The 27,648-nt window shown below is 42.7% G+C and overlaps 1 protein-coding gene across 1 annotated transcript; it reads right to left on the reverse strand.

Annotated features, from left to right (window-relative positions):
* Positions 1-224: 224 nt before the first annotated feature.
* LOC137191363 (CUGBP Elav-like family member 3) lies at positions 225-27,601 on the reverse strand. Its single transcript, XM_067601391.1, has 15 exons — positions 26,925-27,601; positions 26,597-26,627; positions 25,793-26,037; positions 24,316-24,398; positions 8,952-9,000; positions 8,417-8,545; positions 8,169-8,248; positions 7,587-7,742; positions 7,012-7,156; positions 6,480-6,629; positions 6,292-6,357; positions 4,597-4,701; positions 4,292-4,435; positions 3,866-4,029; positions 225-1,361 (listed from the first exon to the last, which is right to left on the reverse strand). The coding sequence occupies exons 3-14, from the start codon at positions 25,935-25,937 to the stop codon at positions 3,902-3,904; spliced, it is 1,380 nt and encodes a 459-aa protein (XP_067457492.1). The 5' UTR covers positions 25,938-26,037; positions 26,597-26,627; positions 26,925-27,601; the 3' UTR covers positions 225-1,361; positions 3,866-3,901.
* Positions 27,602-27,648: the final 47 nt, after the last annotated feature.

Below are 27,648 nucleotides of genomic sequence, written 5' to 3' on the forward strand. Positions count from 1 at the left end.
ATGTGGGTCAAAACACGCTCTGCCTCTCTGCAGCGACATGCTCTCTACGTACACCCCCTTCTGGTCAGATGACGCTTGTGCTCTCTCATCCTGGTTGTACGTTTGTGTGTGAAATCATACAAACCAATATTTTAGTATGAAAGAAGTCTGTCACTCTTTTTTTTATCACACACACACACACACACACACACACACACACACACATAGAAAATCACATTAGCACATTTAGTATGATACCTTTTATTTTAACTTAAAAAGAGAGTGGATCAAAAACAGGATTCAATAAATTAGAAATAAATATAATTGCTGTAATAATTAATACATACATTATAATTACTCGATTGCAAGAGTCTGACAGAAACAGGCCCTCAAAAGGTTTTCTCTAGAAAATTCTAAAATCAAAATATTGCAACCCACTCAAACCCCATCTCCCAATAAACAAAATAATTGATAAATTAGTAAATAAATAAAAAATAGCTCAAATATTAAAACCTCCCGAATAAAAGTGCAATCCCCCCCTCCCCTGTGTTTCACCTAAAATCTAAGTAGAAATTTAAAATAGGTTAGTGATTTCCCATTTTACAATTTGGAATGTAATATCCCTTTATGAAGATGATGATGTTACTAGTGGTAATAATAATAATAATAATAATAATAATGATAATAATAATAATAATGATAATAATAATAATAATGTCGCTGTGTCCTGTTCTGTGTTTATCTAAAGTAGTATTCTTTTTGCATTTTTTCTCGTTTTTTAAATGCTGCTCTTTGTAAACTAAATTATTTACAGGTCATTAGGATCTTCTCCAAAGTCTCTCTAACCTACTCATTTAATCGTCTTTTTTGTATTTTCTTTCATTTTTTTTATTATGAAACATCGGTCCCTCTATATTTGTCATGTAATAGACATGTATAGACACATTAAAGTCTATTGAAGTGATATATCAGCATTTTTCATCAGTAACTTCCACACACGCTTGGTCTGAGTTGTCTTAACTGTACTAAACACCCTGTTGGCAAACTCCACACAGACCGTGGTCAAACCGACAACCTCTCAGCTGTATGGGTAAGATTACTGACTCGTGTGAGCAGTGTGTATTTGTGTCAGCAGGTATGTGTGTGTGTGTGTGTGTGTGTGTGTATGTATGTGTGTGTGTTTGTGCACTTTATGTACATTTGTATATCAGCCTTGTACCGTTCGAGTTGCAGTGTTGAGAGTGCATGTGTATCTGTGTGAATGTGTGTGTGTGTGTGTGTGTTTGTATGTGGCTGCACTCTCCGCACGCTCAAAGGTAGCAGACGGTCTGAAAGCACAATGCACCCTGGGATTCCACCTCGACTGGACTCTGAAAGTTCACCTGTGAAAGGAGGGAGAGTTGGAGGGTAGAGGGAGTGATACATAAACAAGGAGAGAGGGACAGAGAAGGAGGGGAGGATATGTTAGAGATCGTAGTTATAAATACACTCGAGCTCCATGAGACTGTCTGATCCTTACATCTTGTCAAACATGCCCCTCCCATCAAACAAAACTCTTGTGTAGGCATCGCTCGAACTGCTATCATAATATCTTGCAGCAAACTGCACCTTAAGATGCTCCTAGCTTGTCTCTTTTTTTTTTTTTTTTTCAGTTTCATCTCGGTGAGTTAAAACAAGAAAGCATCATTCACAGTTGTAAAGCTCTGTCTTTTCAACAGCAATAAATCATGGTGCTTTAACACATAAACACACAGTGTCTTGATCATGCAACTCAATACAGTGAAAATCCGTTATTTGTGTCCTTGTGTTCTTATGGAAGTGTGTCTGCAGGGTATAGTATGTGTGTATGTTTGTAGAGATACAGTATTTGGGGAATATGTGTGGCCTTATGAGCATGTGCTGCACTCATGTGCCTTGGATCATGGCAAGCAAACACTACTACCGACATGCATCACTCTCTGGCATTTGCAGTTATAGAAATTCTGGGTGACAGTTTGAAATCTGACTAATGCAGGGGCAGCAGGTTTCAAGGGTTCAGATGGTAGTTATTGGATAGATCCGTTAGGCTTGTTATCCACAAGGATTTGTTATGTAAAAGTTTGTCTAGAAATAGAAACAATCCTTTATTTATAATATGGGCTGCCATGTGACGGTGCCTCCACGCACCGACCTGACGGCAGCAACATATTTTCTCCTCTTTGGTTAAGATTGGGGGTTTGTGGAGGATTTAAATTTACCTAAAACTGAGGACATCCTCTATTCTCTGTGTGTTATTTTCTCCCAGAATTCCTATAGTTGAAGGCTGTTCTCCAATAAGCAAGAGGCACTTGTTTTTCCACCATGACAACCACATACCCTTCACCTCAAAAAAAGAGCTAGAGGGATAGAAAGAGGAGGTTGGGATGGAGAGAAGTGAAGAGAGGATTTGACAGAGAAAAGGGGGAACAAGTAGGAAAGGATAAGGGGACTGGAGGAGGAGGAGGAGGACGAGGAGGAGGGAGGTAGTGAAGGGGAGAAACACCACAAAAGCAGTGATAGAAGATGTAAAAGAGACCAAGAAAAAGAAACGAAAGGAGCAAAAAACTAAAGTGCCACATCAAATAGTGTAACAAATCAGAATCTAGGATTACAAACTCAGCCTATCAGAGTACAGCTCAACAAAATGCATGCTCGCCCAAAATTGTGTGTTTTTGTCATTAAACTTGAATAGCCTTGTCTGTTCTTGGCTCTCCTAACCTGTAGGGTCCATGTTTTAGACCATTTTGTAGCCATATTCAGGTTTTAACTGCTGCATAACCATAACATGACCTACCATTGTTATAATAGTAAAATATTTAATATTTTTCCATCAAATAATTTCATGATATTTTGCAGTAAACTGTAGTGCTGCTCTACCTTTCTCCACCATTCCACTATGGAAACCTCTGGACGCTTCTCTATACACACACCAGTACATCAGGGATTATGCACTCCTGTATTACACACTAACAGTGTAACACAGACACATATGTACACATAGATGCCCACGCTCACTACTTTACCCAAACAGTTTGTTCAAATAATAATGACACCAAACAGAACACTACAGAAACTGATCAAAAACAAAGCTGCAAAAAAATAACAAGCGTTGCTACAGATTTTATCAAATTACTATACAATGATTAAGTATATCAAATATCCAATCAAATTTATTCTGAGTACAGTCCTGGCTCTTAACAGTTATTGATCAGTATGTGCACAGGTCAATACAAAATAAAGTCACAATGCACCAAACACAGTCTGTGGTCACTACAGCAACAGGACATGCAGGTCAACGCATGGCTGGTTGCTCGAGGTGACAGAACAAAAATTGCCAAGGGCAACCAACACAGGCAATCAATCGCCACAGCAACCCAAACACAGGCCAACCAATCAACTTACAACAATGCGAGAGGAAGGGGGGGTCAGGGCTTTATCGGTCACTAGGCAACCATTGCCATAGCGATGGGGTCCTCGTGAATTATGATTGGACGGAAGGATCTTGGGTGAGGTAAGTTGCCGTTTCAGGAAAAGATCAAAACAGCAGGAAAGAAAATAAATAAGATTGTGAAAGAAAATAAAAAGGAAAACAATATTTTAGTATTTTCACTTTTCCTGAGTTGATTAAGTTGTTTTCATATGAGTAACCCATTGCATATTCACTATGTCATATTAAGGTTTTTTTCTTAACTTTGTACCATCAATTAGCATTGTAGTGTCAAAGCTGAAGCTATTTAAACTAATCTAATTTCATCCTCCTGCTCCCCCATTTTCCCCATGCCTCTTCTTGCCTGTTTCCTGCTCCCCCAGCATATAACACCTCTTCATGTCGTTGTCACTCGTCACCTTTTCACCACCACCACCTCACCTCTCTTTAATTCTTCTTCCTCCTCTCAGTTGTCACTCAGTATGGGCGGTTGGCATCTTTGGGCCTTTTGAGTTGCACTTTCAGTCTTTTCATGCCGATCTGGAAGCCATTCATCGCCTGGATGGCGGCCTGAGCGCTGGCTGGGTTGTCAAAACTCACAAATCCTGGAAAAAAGAGAGAAAAAGAAAGAGAGTGTGAGGAACAAAGAAACAGAGTTTTTAATAGAACCTTTCTCTCACACCTCCTATTCACTTCATCTCACTTTAACTTAGATACAGCATGGGGCACTGTGGTTTAAAATGTAAACTGACACATTATTTCATCCTCCACAAAGCCACCCCTTTCTTTTTCACTTGTCCTTTGCTCTCCTTTATACATCGGCTGTCTTCCTTCCCTCCCCCTTTCTCCCCTGTCTGTGTGTCTCACCGAAGCATTTGCTCTGGTTGGTGGCACGGTCAACAAACACCTTAGCCGAGATGACATTGCCAAAGGGCAGGAACATCTGCAGCATCTCAGAGTCACTGAATTCCTGAGGCAGGTGGTAGATGAAGATGTTACAGCCCTCTGGACCTGGGACAGACACACACACACACACACAAACACACACACACACAGGCATTAGGCAGAGTGTGATAAATGATCTCAGGCTGTGAAATCCTTGTGATAAACAACTTTAAATAAGATCATTGCAGAGAGGGGTGTGGCCCCAACCAGACAGGAAGTCTCATCACCTTCTCTCTGCTGCTGTTGCTGGGGCTGCTGGTGTTGCTGGGCAACCAGTGTTGGCTGCTGGGGGAACGGCTGCCCAACCAATCCGTAGGCAGCAGGGTACGCCGCTATTGGGAGAGACAGACAGTAACATAATCTGATTGGGTGAAACCAACAGGTGGCAACATGGCAGTGTCCAATAGAGTCAGTTCGTTTGAACTGAAATGTCTCCTGGCTGCTGAAGGTGAAAACTATTAACTGAATGGAGTCTGCTAAACAGTGACATTGTTGAACGGAGACTGGTATTCACACATTACAGTCCCCTTTTACTCAGTGACTATGAGTCCTGTACACAGATGGTGTTAAGGTATGATTATCTGTATTACAAGCCAGTAATGTGTCTCTTGCATAACAATGAAATCATATAAATCAGTACAAGGTTTTTTAATCAATTGCCCTTGAAGCACTTCCATCCTTGAATGGATGGCAGCCAAACTAAAAGCAGACACCCGGCCTTCCTTGTTCCCCATTCAAAAGAATAATGAATATTCGGATTCAACCTACTGCCTGAAGTCCAGTAGTCCCTCACTCAGTGGGCTTCACCTGACCATCCTTGTGACCTGTCATTACACCTGTTTCCTATTTGCTCATTTGCCCACTAGACTATAAAGTAGCACTTAATAGTGAGGATTTGGCAGATTGTCTGAGTTGCCTTAGCATTTGGGCTGTTTCCTTTAACCTGGCTTTCTGTTGCTAATATTATATATGTCTGCCAATTTTGAAATAGACTAAATTTTGAACTATTATCTGCCTCTTAACCAGGTATTATTCGGTTTAACCCAATTTTCACCAGTGTGCTGTTAGCTAGAGATAAATAACTTTAAAGGACCAGTGTGTAAGATTTAGTGGCATCTATCGGTGAGGTTGCAGATTGCAACCAACTGAATACACCTCCCCTCACCCTCCCCTTTTAAGTGTGTAGGAGAACCTACGGTGGCTGTGACTTGTGAAAAATGTGAAAGGCCGTCTCTAGAGCCAACGTTTGGTTTGTCCATTCTGGGCTACTGTAGAAATATGGTGGTGCAACATGGCGGACTCCATGGAAGAGGACCTGCTCTCTATGTAGATATAACTCAGATAGCATATGGAAGTGGGCCACTTCAGGCAATGATGCGGCACTGCTGGCCTTCTTCTGGCCCGGAAAAAATGGATGTGAGCCTGAAATGGCCCACATGTAAAATAGCAAATATGGCCCAAATATCCCAAATCAAATGTGGGCCTTTTTTGGTAAAGATGCAGTGCTCTCAGTTATGTGTATTCTGGATGTGGGCCAGTTCTGGTTTATCTGGTTTGTTCTTGGGTGACATACAGCTTGTTTGTGGCCCAGATCTGGGAAACAGGAGCGGACCGCCCAAGTGCCATCATTCCACGCAGTATGTGTGCCAGATGAAAGTGCCGAAAGTGTTGGGTGTGGGCCGGATCTGGGCCCAAGCAAATTTGCTATCTGGGAAAGGGCTCATTTTTAAGGCAACGAAAACTACAACAACGATTTTTATTTTTATGGGATTATACACTAATTAAAACATACTTATGAATATTTTATTCCATTTCTACCAAGTCCATTCCGCTAGATGCCGCTCAATTTTACACACTGCACCTTTAAAGAACTTAGACCGAAATGACAACTGCTCAACACTCCAATCTGTTCATACACCAACCTGTGTAGTGTTGCATGCCTGCATAGGCCTGCTGTAGTGGGTCCAGTGCTGCTACTGGACTCTGAGCTGGAGTGTGGGAAAAAGAAAAAAAAAACAGTGAGGATGAAAAAATACAGGATGAATACATTAGTTTGATGTCTAATTTACAAATGTCTATATGTCTATATTGTGTTCTATTATTAAAATACCTTGATATGGGTGAACACCATTGGTGTATAGTGTTTCTGTTGCTTGTTGTCCATTGGTTGGGGCTGGCACACTGCTGTAACCGTTCACTCCTATTGGCGGAGGGAGAGCTGGCACAGGCGTTGCTGCGATAGTTGGTGGAGTGTTTGTACCTAGAGACATGGACCCAGACTAATGAGTCTCCCCCATCACAAATCTTATTTAAATAAAAATATCAGACAATAATTATACCTCACATATGGCTACACCTGCTTCTAGCCATTCAAGTTATGCTTCATTTATGCAATTATGTTTCTATATTTATGCAAAACAAACATTAGTTTTAATTTGATGAGTCGAAGCAACTAATGGAAATACTGCTGATAATAAAAATACTGTAATTTTTTTTTTATAATACACAACTGATAATTAAAACTACTATACACTCTATTCTACACAATACAGTGCCACTTCACATGTCTGAGCATGCACAAATCCATGTGTGTTTTTATGAGTATGCATAGCGTGTGTGTGTGTGTGTCTGTGAGAGCCTACCCGAGGACGGCGTGATGGGTGTAATGGGTGTGGCAATGATTCCGTTGGCATTGAGTGCCGCCATCTGCTGCATCTGTACAGCGGCAACTGTTGCCACAGGAGACAAGTACGCTGACTGGGCAACCAGGGCCTGCTGTTGGACAAGCTGTAGACAGGGAAGGAAACAGAGAGAGGAAGGGGATGGAGAAAAAGAGGGGGGGAGAGAGAGAAAGAGGCAAAAAAGTGAGGGAGAGAGAGAGAGAAGACAAAGAGACAGTTAAATGCATATGGGAAAAAGAGAGAGAGGGAGACAGGGAGAGAGAGTGATGGAAGAACAGATGAATAGAGATCTAATTACAAGGCCATTATGTCCTGAGTCAGTGGGTTAATGGTTGTGTGTTGCGGGAAAGCTAATGCCAGATGACGTATGTTCTGTTGTCTGGGTAATAACATTAGCCCCAATTAGACCACTGATAGCCTCTTCAAACTTATTACATCCTTTCATAAGCACAGCACTCCCCTTATAAACTTGGTGTGTAGATGTGCGTGTCAGTGCAGTGAGTGTCTGTGCATCCGTGCATACGTGCACCACTTGCCTGTGCGTTGACCGCCTGCGTGTAGGCATTGTAGGCGGGGAAGTTGAGGGTCATGGGGCTGAAGATGCCGAGCTGGGAGGCCACCTGCTGCATCCTCCTCAGCCCCCGCTCCTTCTCTGTGTCGGCGAACTTCACCACCAGACTGGATGACGCTCCCTGCGCAGAGAGAGAGAGATGGAGTCAGATGTAAGTTTAAACTGCAATTACAGCTAATGTTATGCGTGACCTTCTTTATGTGTTAATGGGACTAGGCTCCATGTTTATGAATTCATTCATTCTCTCTATCCATTTAATCCTTTTACGAGTCACACATGGCTCGAGCCCAGCCCAGCATAAAGAGGATGCTGGATCTGACAGGACCGAAGCTGACAGATGCTTACATTACTTACATTACTACCTAGGGGAAATTTAAACCTTCCATTCAACCTGACTTGTACACATGTATTTGCAACGTAGGAGGAAACTTAAGTACTAAAGGGAAGCCAATACAAACATGATGTAATTTGTGCTTCCCTTGTGTGTGAGTGTATTGTACGGCTCTGTTTTTAATCAATTATAATCAAGTCTATGCATTTAACTTACAGGCATTGTGCGGCTCCCGTGCAAGCTGTTGATTGCAGCCTGGGCTTCAGCGTGTCCCTGGAATTTTACAAATGCGCACCCTGCAACAAAAGCAGCAGCATTAAATCACCAAGTATTGCCAGAAGAAAAGAAAATAAGTTTGTTTTTTGTGTGTGTGTGTGTGTGTTTATGTGTGTGTGTGTGTGTGTGTGTGTGTGTGTGTGTGTGTGTGTGTGTGTGCATGAGTGTGTGCGCCACATGCGTGTTACCTTTGCTGGTGCCGTCGGGTCCTCTCAACACAGTACACTCGTCTATGCTGCCAAAGGGCTCAAACAGCCTTCTGACGTCTTCATCGCTCTGTTGCTTTCCCAGCATGCCCACAAACAACTTCCTGTCCTCTGAGAAACCGATGAAATGTTGAAGAAAGGAAAGAACAAAAAAAATTGCTTTATTTCCCTTAAACCAGTCACACCTCTTGATAAAATGATAGTAATTCAATCTATTGTATTTTTGTAGGGTGCTGCCACTTTCCTCCAGCAGGGAGCAGTATTCACTACAGGGAGAGGTGTGAAGAAGGGAGTGGGAAGAGTGTGGTTTTAATGTGTCTCTGTGTACCAAGAGTCCAAGAAACCTGCCAAGCACCCTGTTGACTACTTTCCGTCTCAGTCTGATCCGTCTTGACACCTAGCCTTCTCTCTGTCACACTGTAGTGTATTTGTGTGTGTGTGTGTGTGTGTGTGGGGCGGGGAGCGGGAGGGGGAAGGCGGGGAGGAAGGGGGGTGTATGTCTAAGTACGTGTCTCACCTCCTCTGCCCTCGCTGTCAGCTGGTTTCACCTGGATTGGCCGATTCATCTGAGAGACAAACAAGAAGGAACATCCACACAGATGGTCAACATAAACAAGTTTTTACTCCATTTGGACATCTATATTTTATAGTCAGGTGTGTGTGTTCCATTATTATTTTTATGTGGAAAAATAGCAGAAATAAAATATCAGTTGATAAAACGTTTAAAGAAATTTTGACCAAATGACCTCCATTACAGTAAAAACAAATAAAATAGTGACATTTTTCATGAGAGGTAATTTGTATTCATAAATTTGTGTTCCCAAGTAAATATCTAAGCTTTTGAACAAAAAGTAGAGATGTATTTGAGTGTGTGGGTGCGTCTGTGTGTTTTAAATCACTGACAAATTGAGGTTAGCAGGTAACAGGTGCACCTGAACCTAGGCTGCTCTCTTTCTACCTTACAACCTTACTATCTCTGATCTCTGTCTCTCTCACCTACTCACACGCACACACACACACACATTGAGAATGGAGTACTGGGGGGGATTGAGAAGTGACAAGATTAAGAATGCAGGCCAGCTGATCTGGATTACAGAGGAACTACGGATTAGATGAGGGACAAGAGTAGGTTGAGATGGAGAGAAGAGAGAGGGGGGAGAGAGGGAAGGGAGCAGAGGAGAAAAGAGAGAGAGAGAGAGAGATTGTAGTGGGATGAGATGACAAAGTGTGTGAAGGGAACAGGCGCAGTCAGCTAAAAATGAAAAAGGACGGAGAACGAGAGACAGACAGAGAGAGGGAGGGAGGCCTGGGGGACCCCGGTTGACTTCGACCCGCTGAAAGGGCAGGTGGAAGGCCAAGAGGAACCCAGGGAGTGAATGGAAACGCTAGAAAAGAAGCATTACATGACGAGTGAGATGGAGAGTGGGAGGATGAAAGCAAAGCTGCCCCTGAGAGGGTGATTTAAAAAGAATAGAAAGAGGAACGTGGGGGAAGAGGGAGGAGCGGGGCGTGATTCAGTCGTGACTTGCTCTGTCTAAAAAATGTCACGACTACAGAGATCCATTGCCTAGAGAGCTAATGCATGCATGCACACACATACTCTGAATGGCGCTTCATTGCATACAGACACACAGGTTCGTCACACACGGAGGCACACACAGCAACAAAAAAAAAACACTACACGCTAACACACACACACACACACACATTGCTTAGTCATAGCACTGAGGCAATGAGACAGAGTGTTAATGCCAGAGGGATGGGGTGGGGGAGGAGAAGGGCTGCAGAATGATGGCGATGAAAAAGAAGGAAGAAGTAGAAGGAAGCGAGAGAAGAAAAATCCAGAGGAGGGATGGAGGGAGTCTCAGAGCAAAAAGACGAAGGTAAAAGATACGAGAAGGGTGTATTAAAAAAAAAAAAGGGAGAGACATCGACTGACAAAGTAAAAGCAAGAGAGGAAAAACAACAACATGCTTGTGTGGCTGACACTCCCATTTTCCAATCCACGCTACGATGATGCTTTGAAATGTCGCTAAACCAAAGCAAAACAACCAAGTGATGGTTTCACATCATAATCAGCGATGCTCAGATTTAAAGTTCCTCACTCGGCTGCAACAAAGTGTACACGCCGCTAATTAACGCCTCGTCACACTGCCAGTCGAAAAGTGTTTTGTGGCAGTAGTGATTTAATTAGCTGTACTCCCAAATCTATGAAGAGTTATACAATGACAGGAAAAACTCAGAGGGAAGGTACGGGAAGGGACAGAGAGGAGGAGGAGGAGGATGAGGAGGAGGAGGGTGGAGGAGGAAGGGAAAGGGAGGGGATGAGAAGGAAGAACGGAGAAAGGTCCCAGTGGGGTGTTAAGGCAATGTAATGAAGCTGGTAATTGAGGAGAGGGCAGAGCAGAGAGAGACTGATCCATACGTTTGATTAATCAGCTCTTAGCTGTCACCACAGAGCTATTGATCTAAGGCAAGGCCATCACACACTCAGAGACACAAACCCTACACAGATGCAAACACACTGTTCACATAAAACACATGCACTCACTCGCACACACACACACACACACACACACAAGGTCTGCAGAGGAAGGGATGATGTACATTTTTAACCTCACACCTTTATTGACTCGAGCTGTCAGTTTAAACATAAACTCACAGAAAACACACACACACACACCGCCTAACAGTTTTCTGTGACCTTGGTTTCACATTGTCTGTCCATCCATCTGTCCGTCCATCCGTCCATCCATCCATCCATCCATCTATCCATCATATACCAGTCTTGGTATTATTGCTGTCCATCCACGCTGCCATCCATCTTGCGCTATCAACTCATCGATCAGTCCCGTCTTGTTCATTGATTTCAGACTGTGTTGTAGAGCAGGCTGATTGTAGCAAGATTTGTGTCCACTAACCCTTTCTCTATCCTTCTATCCATCCATCACCTCTTCCATTTCTTCCTTCATTAGGTCTATTCAAGCTCATCCTTGTGACCGTAAAACAGACCGAACAGACTAACCTTTAACGATTCCAAACTATGACTTATCAATCAAGGCTTATCAATCTGTGTGTGTGTGTGTGTGTGTCTGTTGCGACCTTTCGACATCTTAAAGTAACCACATAATATTAATTTAGTCTCATAGGTAAAGAGAGATGGGAGGGGGAAAAAAGGAGAGGAGACTGAGAAAAGCAGCAGGTGAGAGGTGCACGCTGCTTCTACAAAGACAACACAATGGCATCGGAAAATTGGCATGGCAACCAGCTCGTTGTCATGGCAATCGTATGACGGCACACTGGGTAGGTAAACAAGGATGCTGGTTGCCAAGGGTGACTGCTGTGATCTTCTGGTAAACAAAGAATTTGTGCCGGAGAGTGCTTTGCTGGCTTTACGCTATCCTCCCTTGTAAAATCATGCGACAGCGGGGAGAAATGAACACTGAGCGTTAGTAAAAAATGAACGAGAACAAGGAAATGAATAGGACAGGAAATTTATGAGAGTAGTGGAGAGATGTGGGCCATATGTAGAGGAGTAAGTAAGTGTGAGTTGGCTCAGAGCAGAGAGAAAGAGAGGGAGAAAGTGAGGGAACTGAATCTATATTGTAGTAGAGTAATTAAAATTCCCTTGAGCCTGAGAGAAAAATGCAAATAAAGTACAGTCCCTGCTAGTCAGTCACACTGTACTCCACTTCGTCTTTCTCTCTCTCCTTCACGCCAACACACATGAACAGCCCGCACACTCCTTTCAAGTCAAATTATCCTCTAATTACTCACGTTCCAATTAAGACTTAATTAACAGTAACCATCTGCAAACGTGCGCACGTACAGGGAGCTGGCTTCATACTGTAGCAGTGGTTTGATCCGTTCCTGCGGCATACTAAAAAACAGAGTTTCTGTATCTCTCTGAGGAAAGTGAATTCGTATGTGAGCGGCGGCGGCGCGGCCATGCATGAGGGCGAGATATGTGATATATGATGATGGTGTGTGAGCTTGCATGACCACTCGGAGGAGGCACGTCCTTTCACACACGCATGACCAAACCCTGCATGCAAACACGGCTCCATTTGCATGCTGTGGTGCCAACACAAATACACACACACACACACAGTACATGTCACTCACATATGCACACACACACAAACACTACACACTACAGTACACGTCCCCAACGTCCGTCCCCCCACCCCCCCACCCCAACCACCACACTTAGAGCACCCGCCCTTTTTGCGCACGCAGAAACAAACACATACTACACACATACAGTTAATCTTACTCCCTGCAGTAATGCAGAGAGGATTGTGCCAGGATTAGGGGATATTAAATCCTTGGATTATCCAATCAAATCGTATTCTACCCCCTCCCCCACCTACGCAAAATCATTGGAACAAACCATTGCCCCACATCATGAGGGTGAGGGTGTGTGTGTATATGTAAATGTGTGTGTACATGCACACTTTGGAACATGGATTAAACAACAGTGTTGAATCAATGTTATCATTTTGGTCTTTTGATTCTTTTTTTTTGCCATCAAAACACTGGAGGGCAATATTCTACAACGATAATAAAAACTTCCTGCAAACTGAAATATAAAACTGATTACAGTGCACAGCATGACAACAGACAATGGTTTGTGTGTGTGTGTGTGTGTGTGTGTGTGTGTGTATGCTGACACACAAACACTCACTCTCTCTCTCTCTTCATATCTCTCTTCTTGACATACACAAATGCACACACCCTTCCCCCCCTTCAATCTCCCTCTGGAACACTCCATCCACACAATTTCAGATGTCCATTTTCCAGAGTGCGCAAGAAAGGAAAACTATTTTTATCCCTTCTCCACGATCTTGCATTATTTCTCCCCCCCCCCACCCTCAATTTTTTTTTCCCTCCATCATTGCTATAGTGTGCCTTGCAGCCCTACAAACTCATTATCATCAGTGTAGGAAGCCCTTATGTCGATCTGACAAAAAACAAAAAATTGGTTATTGAATTTACAGTAATTCTACCTTTCTTAATCAAATAAAAAAAGTACCTACTTTGGCACATTAAAATACTGTTTCTGTGCTGATGTAATTGCAAAATCTTGTGTAAAAGATATTGTATCCATAACAAGATTACAAAGTCTATGTTGCATAAGCAGAATGTCTCTCTGACTTTAACAGTTCATATTAGAGCTTGGTAATGCTGACAAAATGAAATATCACAGTTTTTTCTAACTGAATATCTTAATATTGATGTCGAGCCATACTTCCGGGACGACGGGTGCTTTCAAAAGATATTCACACAAAAGATGTAGTTTGTATTATGGATTATAGCTGAAACAATTAATATAAAGGATTTGGCAGCTATTTTGATGATTGATAAAGATTTCAATCATTTTTCATGCAAAAATGCCAAACGTCCTCTGGTTTAAGCTTGTCAAATGTAGGATTTCCAGCTTTTCTTTGTCCATACATCCATACATCCATCAGTTATCTTAACCCGCTTATCCTCTGCAGGGTCACAGGGTGCTTTTCTTTTGTCTCATATGATATTAAACTGAACATCTTAGGATTTTGGACTCTTAGTCAGATAAAAACAAAAGAAAAACCCCAATTTGAATATATCACATTGGGTTCTGGAAATAATAATGGACATTTTTCACCATTTTCTGACACAATTTATTGAGAAAACAATCTGCAGATGAATCTATTATGAAAATAGTTGCAGCCATAATATGATGATCTAATGCATAGGGACATTTTTAATTTAACTGAGCTAGAATGATAAGATAAATTCTGAATTTTCAATCTCTTGTGTGTGAGAGTGTTACCATTTCAGTAAAACTGCAGAGTCACAGTTGTAGCATGCTAAACGCTGGCTCCATGTTGAATCTCTCTGTGTTTACCGATCCAGTTTGCGCCTCTCATTCACAGCTGGATGAAGACATTGAGCTGTGAGAAACAGAGAGAGTGAGCGGGAAGGTGGAGCAGCTCAGCTTCCAACCCCTCCTCTCTCTCCTGTCTCTCCATCTCGCCACGTTAGGCTTTGCATCCCCCAGGTTACCTAGCAACCTGGCATCTCACTCAGCTCCGTCGCCTGGCAACGGAGGCTCGCAACCATAATACAACCTCCTGAACGGCCCATCCCCCTGCTCTCATCCCTCCTTTCTCTGTCTTTCTCATTCCATTCTTCACACCTGAGAAGTCTGCCCTCCTTCTCCTGCACTCAATACTTTATCTGTCAGTTAACCCTTTATCAGCCTCTCTACTGGAGCATGGATTACCAGCATATTCTCCTCTCTGCTTTTCTTTTTATCAGCCGCCATAGTAATGGTGTCAAACCGTGCATAAAGCAGAACTAACTACCCTGTTGATTTGTATAATATTATGCTGTTTTTGTCAAACCCCACTGAGAACATTGTGCATGCAGCAGTGGAGCACTCACTGAAATTTGATCCTCTGGATTTAGTCCAACATAATCCAACAGCACTATAGCGGATAACTGTTAGACCTATGCACTTGGACCTTGTTTCTATTTTAGGGAATGTAAGTCCTTTGGGAAATGAGCTGGTGAATTAAAAAGGCCGCTCAAAGCCATACAAATTCATGATTGCAAAAATCTCATATTCACTGAGATTACATTCAATACGGCGCCAGTGACACATTTTTGGATGCTCAGATAGTTACAGCATTAGGCAGAATCCCATAAAATTAAAGCAAGCCAAATATGCAAATAACTTGTATGTTCTTATAAAGACTTAACTGAGTAGAAAGATATCATATTTTTTGCCCTCAGCAGTTTGTTTTTGTGCATGTCATAGAAATACAAATATATTTATAATTATGTGTTTTTATTTCATTTTAGAATACATGCTTCTATATCATTGGGGCAGGTTATTAAGGCATATGTATGTTTTCAAAAATGTGCTGTGTTAGGCTGTACTCACTTTACTTGCATGATAAATATTTGTCTGATCAGTTTCCAAGAAAATATTTTAAGATCACTCTAATGCCTTCATCTATCCAAACAATGTAAATTTTGTTAAATTCTCTTGCTGTCGCCTTCTCCTAACTCTTCATAATTTCACATCTTTGCTTAACCTTATGATATATTTTATAAAGGATGAGGAAAATGACTTGAAATGGAGATTTTTCTTTTTTGAGAATTCAGAGGAAACATTGTGAAGACAGAATCACACACACTCATATACTCAGTATACTGGCTTATGAGTGTATATGCCTAAAGATTACATTTCTAGCATATCAGTTAAGTTATATCCAAACTTAAAACTTAAATATACATAGAGAGTCCTCAAATGAAATTTGGTAACCCTTAAAAATGTAATCTACCATTCACACAAAGTACATGACATGCACAATCCTAAATTCATTCCTACAAATCTATATGAACTAAACTAAAACCTAAGATTGTTTAAACAAAACCTTAAACATCTCAGTTTACTCTGCACAGACCCACATTCACTGCTCACAAGTACATCATTAAAACGAGGCTGAACCGTCTCCGGTCTCCGGTCACACTGAACTGTACAAGCCCATTCTCCTGTCTCCTCCTGTTAGACAAAGCATCGTGAAGTGTGCTGATCTACGTCAGTGTATATGGTGGCATAAAGCTCCGGCTTTGCCCTGTGGTCAGTGTGAAAAGGCCATTAGCTAGACAGAGGGTTGAAGTGTGGTTGAAGAGGAGACTTCAGAGCAGAGGTCACACCCCAGGTGCAACTAAAGTCCTGTCATCCCCTTGCTCGCCTAATCACACACACACAAAAACACACACACACACACACTCACATATGCAGACACACACCAGTGGCCCCCTCTGACAGATGTCTCTGTTTAAACTGACAGAAGTGCGCCCTGACTCCCTCCCACTCCTCCACCACCCAGAAAAACCCCTTTCTTACACACACCACCCGCCTGCCCCTTCCTCCACGCTCATTATGGCAAACTTTTGTCTTGTTTCCTCCTTCTCTCTAACCCGACCTCCTCTGCTCCTCCCCTGTCTCACCCTACCCCCTCCCTGTCTATAGACCCCTATTCATGCCAAATCTCTTCATGGCCCTCCTCCACTGCTCTTAACCCCCCTTTTCATTCAGACGAATTCACATACTCATTCACCCCTTCTCGTATGGGCCCCGCTCTATACATCCATCTCAGTGCAGACACATAAATATTACATGCTGAAACAAGGTGTCTAGATTGAAGGCTGTGGGTTTAATATGGACAGAATGAAACATGTCAACGTCATCCCTGACTTGACGTAATGTCCAGTGAAGAGAATTTTTTTTAGTTTTACTTCAAATTCAAGTATGATTTATCTTATGTGTTCTGGGCAAAAGCTTATTTAGGCAGAAAATATTTGTAAATGTTCAAAAGGTATAATTTCATCTAAAAATGTTAAATTTAACCTGAAAGTATTTGATGCAGTAGTCGTGTTTTTGTGATAAAATACTTTTTCTGAATTCCTCATCCTCTATCCATTCCTCAATTCAACATCAAAGGTCCAATTCTGACTGAAATGTAATTTTTCTGTCAATAAAATCAGCCCATGATATTGAGCAAATCGAAGGTTTAGAAACAACGTGGACACATTAGCGACACCTTTCAGATACGTGTTTCTAAAATGTCATGTTTCCTTGTCAAAATAGACTCTGAGAGTTGAAATACATACATGCAGAGGCTCCCAAAATGTGTTAAAAGCATCCGATAATATCTGTTTTTGGACATGGAAATGGGTGAGTGTTACAGTAACTGAAGTTAAAAGGGAGGGATGTTTGCTATGTGATCTGGCTCTGAAACTCAGTGACACTGCTCAATGATCAAAGCCTACTCAAGTGCAAATGCTGAGATCGGGCATCTGTTGAGGTCCCTGCATTTAAGTGATTTTTTGGCACACTCTGCTTTCTGGCAGTTCTTTTCTTCCTTGATAATTCCTTAAAAACCCAAATACATAAATGAGAGACTTTCCCCTATGTACGCTTACAATAATCAGTCAAAGTCAGCAGCCAGTTTTCCGGCAAAAAAAAAGAAATACTTATTTTTTATTACTGTTTATTTATTAATATGGAAATGACTTATTTATTTATTTAGATAGTCATTACATAAAGGTGGGCATGGTTTGATTTTGAAACTCATCACTGTAAGTGTTCAGCTTGGCCACATGTGCCAATGTTTGAATCCAGGATTTAAATGGTCACACTAAAGTTGCACAAGCTGCATTTTCACTCAGGGTTTCAAGTGAGCTTTAAATTGCTAGAACAAAGACTCGGTCCGGCATCAGATGCATTAATGATGACTGATAACTGCAACTAAACCGTCCTTTTCATTTCTATGAATGTGTAAACTAGGCCCTGCAGATTTTTGTAGCTGGCTGGATACACAAAACAGATGGTGTGTGATATGGACTCAACTCAACTTTGGGCTACTTTAGAGCTCAGCATCTGAGAGACAAAGATTTGGCAGTGAACAATCACATACCCTCATAATCATGTGCCCATGTCCACGCAAACATTATTTTCAAACTGGCCCAGACACAAATGTTTCTGTGTGTGTGTGTCTGTGTGTGTGTCTGTGTGTGAGGCCTTAAAGAGGCAGGTGGTCTCCAGGGTCAGACTTTTATGAGGCTAAGATTAGATTCTGCCTCAATTTTGTGGTGAAATATGAGGCAGGCACTCTTTCTCTCTCCATGTTGCATGTACAAATGCACTCACATGCACACACATACACACATACAAGCACACACACATACCCCAAAGACTTTTGTTTAAAACAAACAGGCTAAATCCCCCTTAGCTATACACAACCCCACACAAACCACAAACACCCCTTTACTCTGCATACCCCCCCTCTTTATCACTCTCTCTGGCTCCTCCTCTTTCTCTCTACTACTTGATCGCACACACACACACACACACACACACACACACACACACACACACACACACATTTGATTCTACACCTGTCCCTCTACTCCCTTCCCATCCCACACACAGTGAGGATAAAAATAGAGAAACAGACTGAGGGAGGGGGGGGGGGGAGCGATACACATCACAAACCCCATCAGGCGGGGAGAGATAGAGGCAGAGGGATGGCAAAGGAGGAAGAGACAGAGAGAAAATGAAAGAGCGAGAGAGTGAGAGAGGGAGCTGGGGTCTGTTCTAAATTGAAAGTGCAGCAGTAAGCAGTGGAGGGGAATAGTAAACAGTGCTGCTGACCACATAAATATGCTAAATTAGCCTACAAAGTCGCCCTAGTGGATAATTGCTCATCATAGTTTTGCCCCATAGGGAGGCAGCCTGCCAGGCATCTTAGATTCCACATGGAAACACAGAACATACACAACATACACACATTAGACGTCCTGAGTCGATCTGATAAACATCAACTACAAGTACTAGATGATGGACACATGCAAATATTGTGTCTAGCTTTAAAAAAAAAGGGAAAAAAAAAGCAACATACTACATGGACATAAAGGAACAACTAATTTCGGTTGGTCAGTGATCCATAATTTCATGTTCCATGTGATGTTATCAGTGTTTATTTCTACGTATTTGGATGCCCTTTAAGAATTAAGTGATGCAACGTTAACTCTAAAGAATGAGCAGTTGCATCACAAGTGAGCCGCTGTAGTTGTATTCAGCTGGGTCCATGTGAGCCCGTACTGTGCATACATATAAAGTACAGTTTTTTCTGCTCTGGACATAAATGACAAATTAACTCTTTCTCTCTTCGATCCAGGCTCAATAAACTACGCAACAGCTCCTGACATGTTTCCATGATCCGGCAGTAAGCCTGGAAATATTCCAATTTATCCGCTTAAGAACGCTGTCATACCATATGCATTTAATCAATATCACCACAACAAACTTTTGTTATATTTTTCATAAGTGCATCGATCCTCTGCCGTTAACTACTTGTCCTGTGTTGCTTCTTCTGCCTTTTTATTAATTCAGCAGGCATCCAGTGTGTCATGGGAGGTACAATGTGTGTATTTGTGTGTGTGTGTGTGTGTTTGTGTGTGTAGGCTATGGTTTGGCTCTAATCAAAGAACAGGGAGCAGAGTGCTGCCTGGAGAGCAGTGAAGCATGACAACACACACCTGGTAAGCTGCTTATCACACTTTAATTTCACCTACACTGAGATCTGCGGATGGCAGCGTGACCAAACGGATGTGTAAGTGTGTTTGTGCGTTTGTGCACATGTATGTGCGCGCGTGTGTGTACGTACGCTCGACGTGCGTGTCTGAAGTGGGACGAAGATGAAGGGAGTGATAAACGCACAGAGAAGAGAGCGTAGATTAAATGGAGAGAGAGATATCAACGGGAAAGAACAAAAGAAATAAAGATAAGGGGAAAGATAACAGAGGAAATACAGCAGCAGTAGGCTTGGAAAAGATGGAGAGATAGAGATGGTGGAGGGAGATATGAGGTTAAAATCTAACCAGGCCGTGAGTGTGGCATGAAATAAAAGAAAGAGAGGGGAGAGGAAGGGAACGAGGGGATGACGATGGAAGTGTGAATGTACGTTTGTATGTTTTACTTTGTCTAAGTGAACATGGGAGCAAAGTTTTTAATGTCTGAGTGTAACTGAGGTGAAGAAAACTAAGAACTAATGGAAGGATATGACAAAGTAAATCAAATTTGGAAGTAGATGGTTTAAGTTACCATTCTGATTTTTTTGTCATATTGTGCAAATTTTAGCTGTTTTTTTTAATTTAAATATAAACAAACTTTTTAAAAAGCGTTACATTGGTTTACATGATAATACAAACTCACATTACACTAAAAACTGGAAATTCAAAGATACTCAATTCAAGTACTAAATACAAGTTATTTAAAAAACAGCATGTCTACTGTAAGAATATTTCATCCAAAAGCATAATAAAAATGAGACATAAATCAAAAACATTCTGTATCCAAACTTTCATTTAACCATCCCACCGGCACTATTGTGCATTATTCTGGTGGTACAAAGACTCACAGGGGACGTCATGTCCTTCTAATGTTTCTCCTGGATGGAAAGTTTTACAGCCCTGAGACCTGCCCCCCTGAATTTGTCGACTAGAGGCTGAGCCCTGACCTCTGACCTTAGACACACGCTGTCAGCCTACTGCCACCATCCCGCTGGACTAACGAGGCACACACACACACTACTCACAAATCCAGTCAGCGGTGTACCTCTTCCCCCTCGAACAGCATATATTAATACTGTATGTGTCTATGCTTAATGGCTGCTTGGTGAAGATGCTTATTTGTATAATTTATTTGTCCTGTCCCACTCACTCAGTAAGCGATGTTGGACATGATTTTAATTAAGCATCAACAAGGTAAGAGCAGAAATTACATTTATTGGAGCAGATTTTTACCTCGCTGCATATCCACCTCGTTATTCCCATTTGGTGCCACCCCGGCATGCAAATGTGAATGAGGAATTCAATTTTCAAGTGCAAATAAGCGCTGATACGCGACAGCTAAACATGAGCTCTTTCATGTGGATGCATCCCAGAGGGAATCTCTGCACCGCATCTAATACACCAAAACATCTGTGCGCTACAGTGGGACTTGCTTGTGGTTCCACTGTTAAATTTCTGCCACTGTGACTAATAAAATGCATCTCACTCTCACTCTCTCTCCTCATCTCATGCTCCCTCTGTGCTTCTCTTTCCCTCTCTGTGTTCAAATTAAACACAAGGCGCAGGACACTCTGATAAGGCCATCTGTTCATCTCTCGCTCTCTCTCAATCCCTCTGTCCTTTTTCCTCATTTTCCAATCTTACAGTCTACTGCTCCTGCTGAAACTAGCAGGGTGCATTTGAGGTATAGTTTCTCTGCAACCCTCCGTGTGTTTGCCTCCGTACTTTCATACCTCTACTGGCAGGCTGGAACTGTTAAATCAGCGTTAAATCCCATCAGTGAGTGACAGACAGAAACCCATCTGCATGAGTGTGTGACGCCACAGTTTTCATTCAACTTTATTAAAGCTGAATACCATGCCTGACGCTCCACCAGCACCCGCAATTAAGAGCGATCCCAAGATTCAAGACTACACGGCACACACACAGGCACACACACACACCTCAGCCCCCTTTGCCCCACGGTGAGCCCAGGATCTGACTATGAAAATGAGTTTGTGAGAAACTAATCATGCAGCTTAACAAGTGGAGCTGGGGAAGAAGGGGAGATGGGGGAGGAGAGGGAGGAGATGGGGGTGTGAAACGGTCAAAAGGGTCAACTAATCAAGAGGAGGGGAAATGAGACGAGGGGTAGAGCAACTGCAGGGCGGGAGGGGGGGGGGGTGACGTTGAGAGGAGGACTTAGGAGAAGGGTTACCATAAATGACTGTGAAATGAGAATCCGAGGAGGAAGCGTGAGTGTGCAGTGGGGGGAAAGAAAAATGAGTAAAAGACAGCAGGATGGGAAAAGAGGGATGAGAAAGGGATACCATGAAGAGATTTTTGAGAGGAAAGGAGCGAGCGATGAAAGGGTTAGGGGGGGTAGAGAAGAGAACATTCTATAATATTCTACTGGTGCAGAGAAACTGGGGGACGTGACGGGAGGAGATGAACAGAGGACAGAAGGGATTTGAGGGGGGAAAAAAAAGAGATAAAATGGAATAAGGGAAAGCATGGAGGGTTGGGGGTGAAATAAGAGGAGGAATAAGGAAGAGATGAAAAAGCAATTCTTAGGGAGAGAAAAGAATGTGACAATGGGGAGGTTGTGTGAAAGAGAGGGAGAAATCGTCTGAAGTCATTTCTAAATCCTGTCAAAGAAGGCAATAGGCAGGGAGGGCGAGAAAGAAGAAGGAAGACATAGAGGATAGAGACAGGATATATAGACAGGTAGCAGGAAGTGATAGCAGATAATGCCTCGGGATTATTTAGAGATATGAAATGTTGATTTATCACTGAAAAAAAAAAATCAGACCTTCAAATTCAAGTAAAAGCAAACATAGGGGAATGATAAACAGTGTTGTTAATGGGAATGGTTCAGAACCATTTGTGTGTGTACAGGAAATCCATCTATTGCTGGGGCTCTATTCACCAATCAGTTCATTTAAATCAGACAAATATGTAAAGTCTTGTGTGGGAGTACTTTTCTTTAAGTGAGTATTTAGCCAGAATAAAGGATGATTTCTCTTTTATATATAGTACCAGTCAAAAGTTTGGACACACTTTCTCATTCAAGTGAATGGGATGGTGTGTCCAAACTTTTGACTGGTGCTGTACATCTCAAAGGGAAAGGCAAGATACTTCAAATCGAGGAAAGCCACACGCGGAAACAGTAATATTGCTCATTAACAGTCAAGGCTTATTGAAAACCCACCACACCACAGCCACATCCTCATTTCAGCACTGGTCTTCCACAGGGGACTGGTGCTTCTGATTGTTGTGTGCTGGCTCTTTAGTAAATCTGTGCTGCTAATGAGCATCCTCCCTGCGAATGTTTCCTCTGTGTGTCTGGAATATTTATCACAATTTATCTGGAAATTCACAGCAGCTATCTACTTGTAAAGCAGACTTATGGGCGATTTCCCTTCGCTGGAACAAGCCAGTTGTTGGTGCCGTCAGCAGGGGAGGATAAAGTAAAACCCAGTGGAGGTTAGAGGATGAGTCAAAGGACAAAGGGCAGCACTAGAGAGAGAGGAACCAGACGCAGCAGACAGAGGAGAGGTGATTTTTGCGGAAAGGTCAGACTCCTTAGTAGGCCCTAATTGGATTAATGTCATTATTAACATGCTGTGTTTGTACGTGCGAGTGCAGTGTGTGTGTGTGTGTTAGCATTCAGAGATGTTCCCTGCTGCAAGGAAAGGAATGATTGCAATATGTATGTATGTATGCAGGGATTTGTGCTTGTGTGTGTCAGAACATTTCCCCTCCCCCAAAGCCCTTTTTTTTCTGGCTCTCCACCAACCATTTTCTCACAGAGATCTTATCAACAACCTCAGCCTGCGGAGAAGGTGCAGGAACTGAAACTCTGATCAGTGGCAGGGCAACACAGAGAGAATGAGATAGAGAACAGCTCCGAGACGGTAAAGGTGCATTCGCCATTCTGTTAGAACTGACGCAAATCGGAGCTAAGGTGAGGAAAATGTAATTTCTATGACACGTCCCATACTTTCACAGCTCTGGCTTTATTGGAGAGAGCTGCTGGGTAGTTTTGCACACGAGTTTCGGTGTAAAATTCAAAATATTCCAAAAAGTTACTGCAAAATCCGTTTTAAACTGCAGTGGAAATCAGGTCAGAGAGAAAAAAAAAAAAAGAGAGAGAGAGAGGGAGTGACAGAGAGGTACAGCCTATGAGACAGACACAGATCTCGCACAATGCCCCATCCATAATGAACAGTGTCCTACCCCAGCTCAGCCGCAGCACACAATCCCTCACTAGAGAGACTGAGACTGAGGGAGACTGGGATGAGACAAAGGGGAATGGCCACATTAATTACACACACTCTCTAGGCGGGAGCTATCACCGGAGGCTAACAGAGGGGCCGACAGAGAGATGGAGGGGGCCGACAGAGAGATGGAGAGACAGGGAAAGATAGAGAAATGGAGATGATGATGCTCACATAGTAGAGGAAGAGAGGGAGGGAGAAGGAGTGTTTGTCCTTAGCAGCAAGACGCCTGCCGGCTGCTGAGTTATGTCACAGTGTTACTAATGGGAGCCAAACCACCAATAGCACAGACACACACTGATGTGAGGGCAGTTGCGAGCATGCATACAAGGTGGATGGCAGCGTCTGTGCATGTAGGTGGGGGCGGGAGGGGACGGCGCTCCTGTGATACAAATGTATGTGCAAGCGTGGTGTATACTGTTGCATAAGTGTCAAGTGTGTACTGTCTGGGGATGTTTGTGTGTATGTCTGTTCGTGATGTGCACTTACCCCTGGTAGTGTTTTCTGCTCGTGTAGGGCGCTCTGGGCTTTCAGGGCCGACTCTCTTGCACAGTACGTCAGAAACGCACATCCTGTCAGATAGAGAGAGACAGAAAAAGAGAGGGGAGAGGAGTAAAGGTAGAAAGCGTTAGTGAGATGCTCTAATATTTGTCATTCTCTATCTCTGTCTCTGTATCACCCTCCTACAAACACACACACACATATAGTCACAAACCATTTAAATCATTTAAATCTCTCCTGCTCGATTTGCCCTCCCTGATTACTAGTCACCTACTCTGAATTATTACTGAGTTTATTGTGCAAGGGGTTAAATATATATATATATATATATTCATGCATTGTAAGTATACTTGACAACACCATGATGATGCACTTTAGAGCAGAGAAGGACACTCCACGTCACGGCACATTTCAGAACGGCACGGCACGAGTCAGCACACATGACAGCACCACAGACGTGTGCGCAGGGCTAACAAGGCCTCACAGGCTTGGCACAGTCAGGTACCTGCCTATACCAACCACTATGCATGCCTCACGATCACTCCAAATATACTCCCTCTTGTTTTTCTATGTGCTGTACCTGTGTCTGTGTGTGTGAGGGAGGGGTAGGTAGTAGAGCTGGCTGGCCAGAGCTGTTTACTACACCTGTCACCAGCACTAAGACAACAAGATTAGCAGCAGGTTAGCATCCCGTTGACATCTTAGACAGACTAATGTAGATGCAGAGTGAAGAAGAGAAGATTGGATGATTAGGAGGGAAACATTCACACAGAGTTGACATGTGAGGAGCAGAGAATGACTCGACATAATGCTATAAGATGGAAAAAATATAGAAAGAAGACACACATAACACACACACACAGCAAAGTACACGGCACACAGACACACATGCATCTTATGGTCCATCTCATTGCTTTTAAGAGCGGCTTACTGTGGCCGTGGGGATTCTCAAAACAACAGATTCTTTCCCCTGTGTCACCCAGGCTTACAGGCCCATTACACTGATTGGAGCATACAGCCTAATCTGGTTCATAACACACAGGACCCCAGGTCAGTGTGTGTGTGTGTGTGAGAGAGAGAGAGGGCATGTGTGTTTTCTCCCGATCTGTTAGAAGCAGCCGTTTAAAGCCTCCTAATTGTTAATGTAATTAGGGATCGTGAGTCTATAAACCATATATTATAAACCTATTCATCACACCTTTATATAGTATTCTCCTGAGTCTGACTATGTAGAGTGTACGTGTAGTAACTGCATTTGTTTGCCTGTCTTCATGATCTCACGTTGCAGTGTTAACAGGAGATGGCAACGAGAGGAGGTGTGACAGTTTCCATGGAGACATGTGACACTCAGGAAAATCCACCCATCTATCTGCCTTACTGTCACGTCTGTCTGTCTATCTTTCTATCTGTCTGTCTGTCTGTCTGTCTGTCAGTGTTTAAGGTGTGTTCTGATGGCGAGACCTACCTTTGTGCATGCCAGTGTATTTGTCCTTTATCACAGTTAGCTCATAGATCTTGCCAAACTGCTCGAAGATAGGCTTGAGGTCCTTCTCCTCCAGATTCCGGGGAATCTGCCCCACAAAAAGCTTGATGGCGTCGGCCTCCTTCATCGGGACAGAGTGGAGAGGACGACTGGGTACTGCAGGGGCTGAGGGCCAAACTAATCAGGAGCAGGTATCCCTGGAGAGGTGCAACCGATGCTGGACGAGTCTTTGGGGTCACAGCCGGAATGATCGAGAGAAAAAGAAAACAGTAGAAGGTTTTAATTAAAAATCACAGCAATAATCCCAAAAATGTTACTATAGTGGCTTATAGTATATCTGTGGTGTATATAAATGAAATCATAATTATTACACTTAAAAGATTTTTTGAACTCCTATGGCATCACAATAATATTTGTAGTATTCCCTGGAGGGCTTATATTTTTAATATGATGCTTATTTTCTTTACATGTATTATAATATTAGCATATTTCTAGTTGTAAGATTAGAAATATGAGGAATTAAAAATCATATTTAAAAATGGCAATTCTTAATTAAATATCTTGTTTGAACAAGCTAGAATTTGTGCCCAAAAATGTACATAGATATAGATATTATATGCGAGATTATTTTGAGTATTTATTGGCCAGTCTGATGACAAAGAGCTTCAGTAGCTTCTGGTAAAAACAATTATGCAAATGTTAATTAGCCAATCAAAAAACAATAATGGCACTATTTCCTCCAATTAAACACATATTCATTCGAAAATATCCGTAAGCGTGCATTACCTTTTTGGTGGATAAACAGCGTTCAGGATCCCTGCACATAAAAAAGGAGAAGAAACAGCGTGACTGGGGGTAAATCATTGCAATAGAGCGGTTTCTTTGTTTAGCCAGCTGTAGGTTACAGCATACACACGGATGTCATGGGGCTCCCTTGCTCTTTGTCCGATCCCCCCCACCCCCCCACCCCCCCTCAATGTACACACACACACACACACACACACGTACATATATACATATAAATATACACACGCGCGCGCGCACACATACACACACGCGCGCACACACCAGAACATTTGGGAAATACACAGGCTACATATATTACAGTTCTTACCGTTTCCAGATGATGTTAATGGGCTGAATGCTGTCTGCACAAATCACACATTAAAGAGGGATGCTCTGTTGTTGTCCGTCCTCCTTCCTCCCCTCTCTGGATGCTCTCCGCTCTTTGTGCCTGTCGTACTCTCCCTCTCCTCCTCCTCCTGCTCCTCCTGCTCGCTGCACAGATACTATAAGTTGTGTTTTTTTTTTCTTTTCTTTTTTTTTTTTTTACAAACCCCGTGTTCCCGGGTTTGGAGGTGGCGGAGTAGAAGTCCTAGCAGGTGAGTCCAAATCACAGCTTGTCACCAACTCGTCCAACTGATATTCAACCAACCAAACCTCTCAGCTTTTTCCCAAAGTCCAGAGTGTATCAAGCTAGCTAGTTATCACTTCCGCGAAAGCCCACTGTTGACTCCTATTTGATTACAAAGTGATAACGGGCGAACCAACTGCTTAATTTCTGGTAGCTAACATCCAGCTGTTCAAACTTGCTTGGTCTCTTACAACAAGCTCTCTCTTTCTCTCTCAGACTTGCCGTTGTTGCTCCAACCGTTACAAATGGCTCCACTCTCACTTTATTTTTGCTATCTTCTTTTTCTTGTTGCGTCCTCCCCGTCCAACGGCTGGATGGCTTTTCACATCCTATATACCGGTATCTCCCCTGCTCTTTCTCTCCCTCCCCCTCCTCTAAGCAAAGCGGTTGCTAGCCTGTGACGTAACTTCTAGGAAGCGTCAAC

The sequence above is a fragment of the Thunnus thynnus genome, chromosome 10 (genome assembly GCF_963924715.1).
Source record: "Thunnus thynnus chromosome 10, fThuThy2.1, whole genome shotgun sequence".
Classification (NCBI taxonomy): domain Eukaryota; kingdom Metazoa; phylum Chordata; class Actinopteri; order Scombriformes; family Scombridae; genus Thunnus; species Thunnus thynnus.

Bases quoted from the DNA above. Each gene is read 5' to 3' on its own strand.
- LOC137191363 (XM_067601391.1), bottom strand. From the start codon at position 25,937: ATGAAGGAGGCCGACGCCATCAAGCTTTTTGTGGGGCAGATTCCCCGG. The intron at 9,001-24,315 runs GTAAGTGCACAT...TTTGTCTCTCAG, and splicing joins AGCAGAAAACACTACCAGGG to ATGAATCGGCCAATCCAGGT. The intron at 7,743-8,168 runs GTAAGTTAAATG...CTCTCTGCGCAG, and splicing joins ACGGGAGCCGCACAATGCCT to GGAGCGTCATCCAGTCTGGT.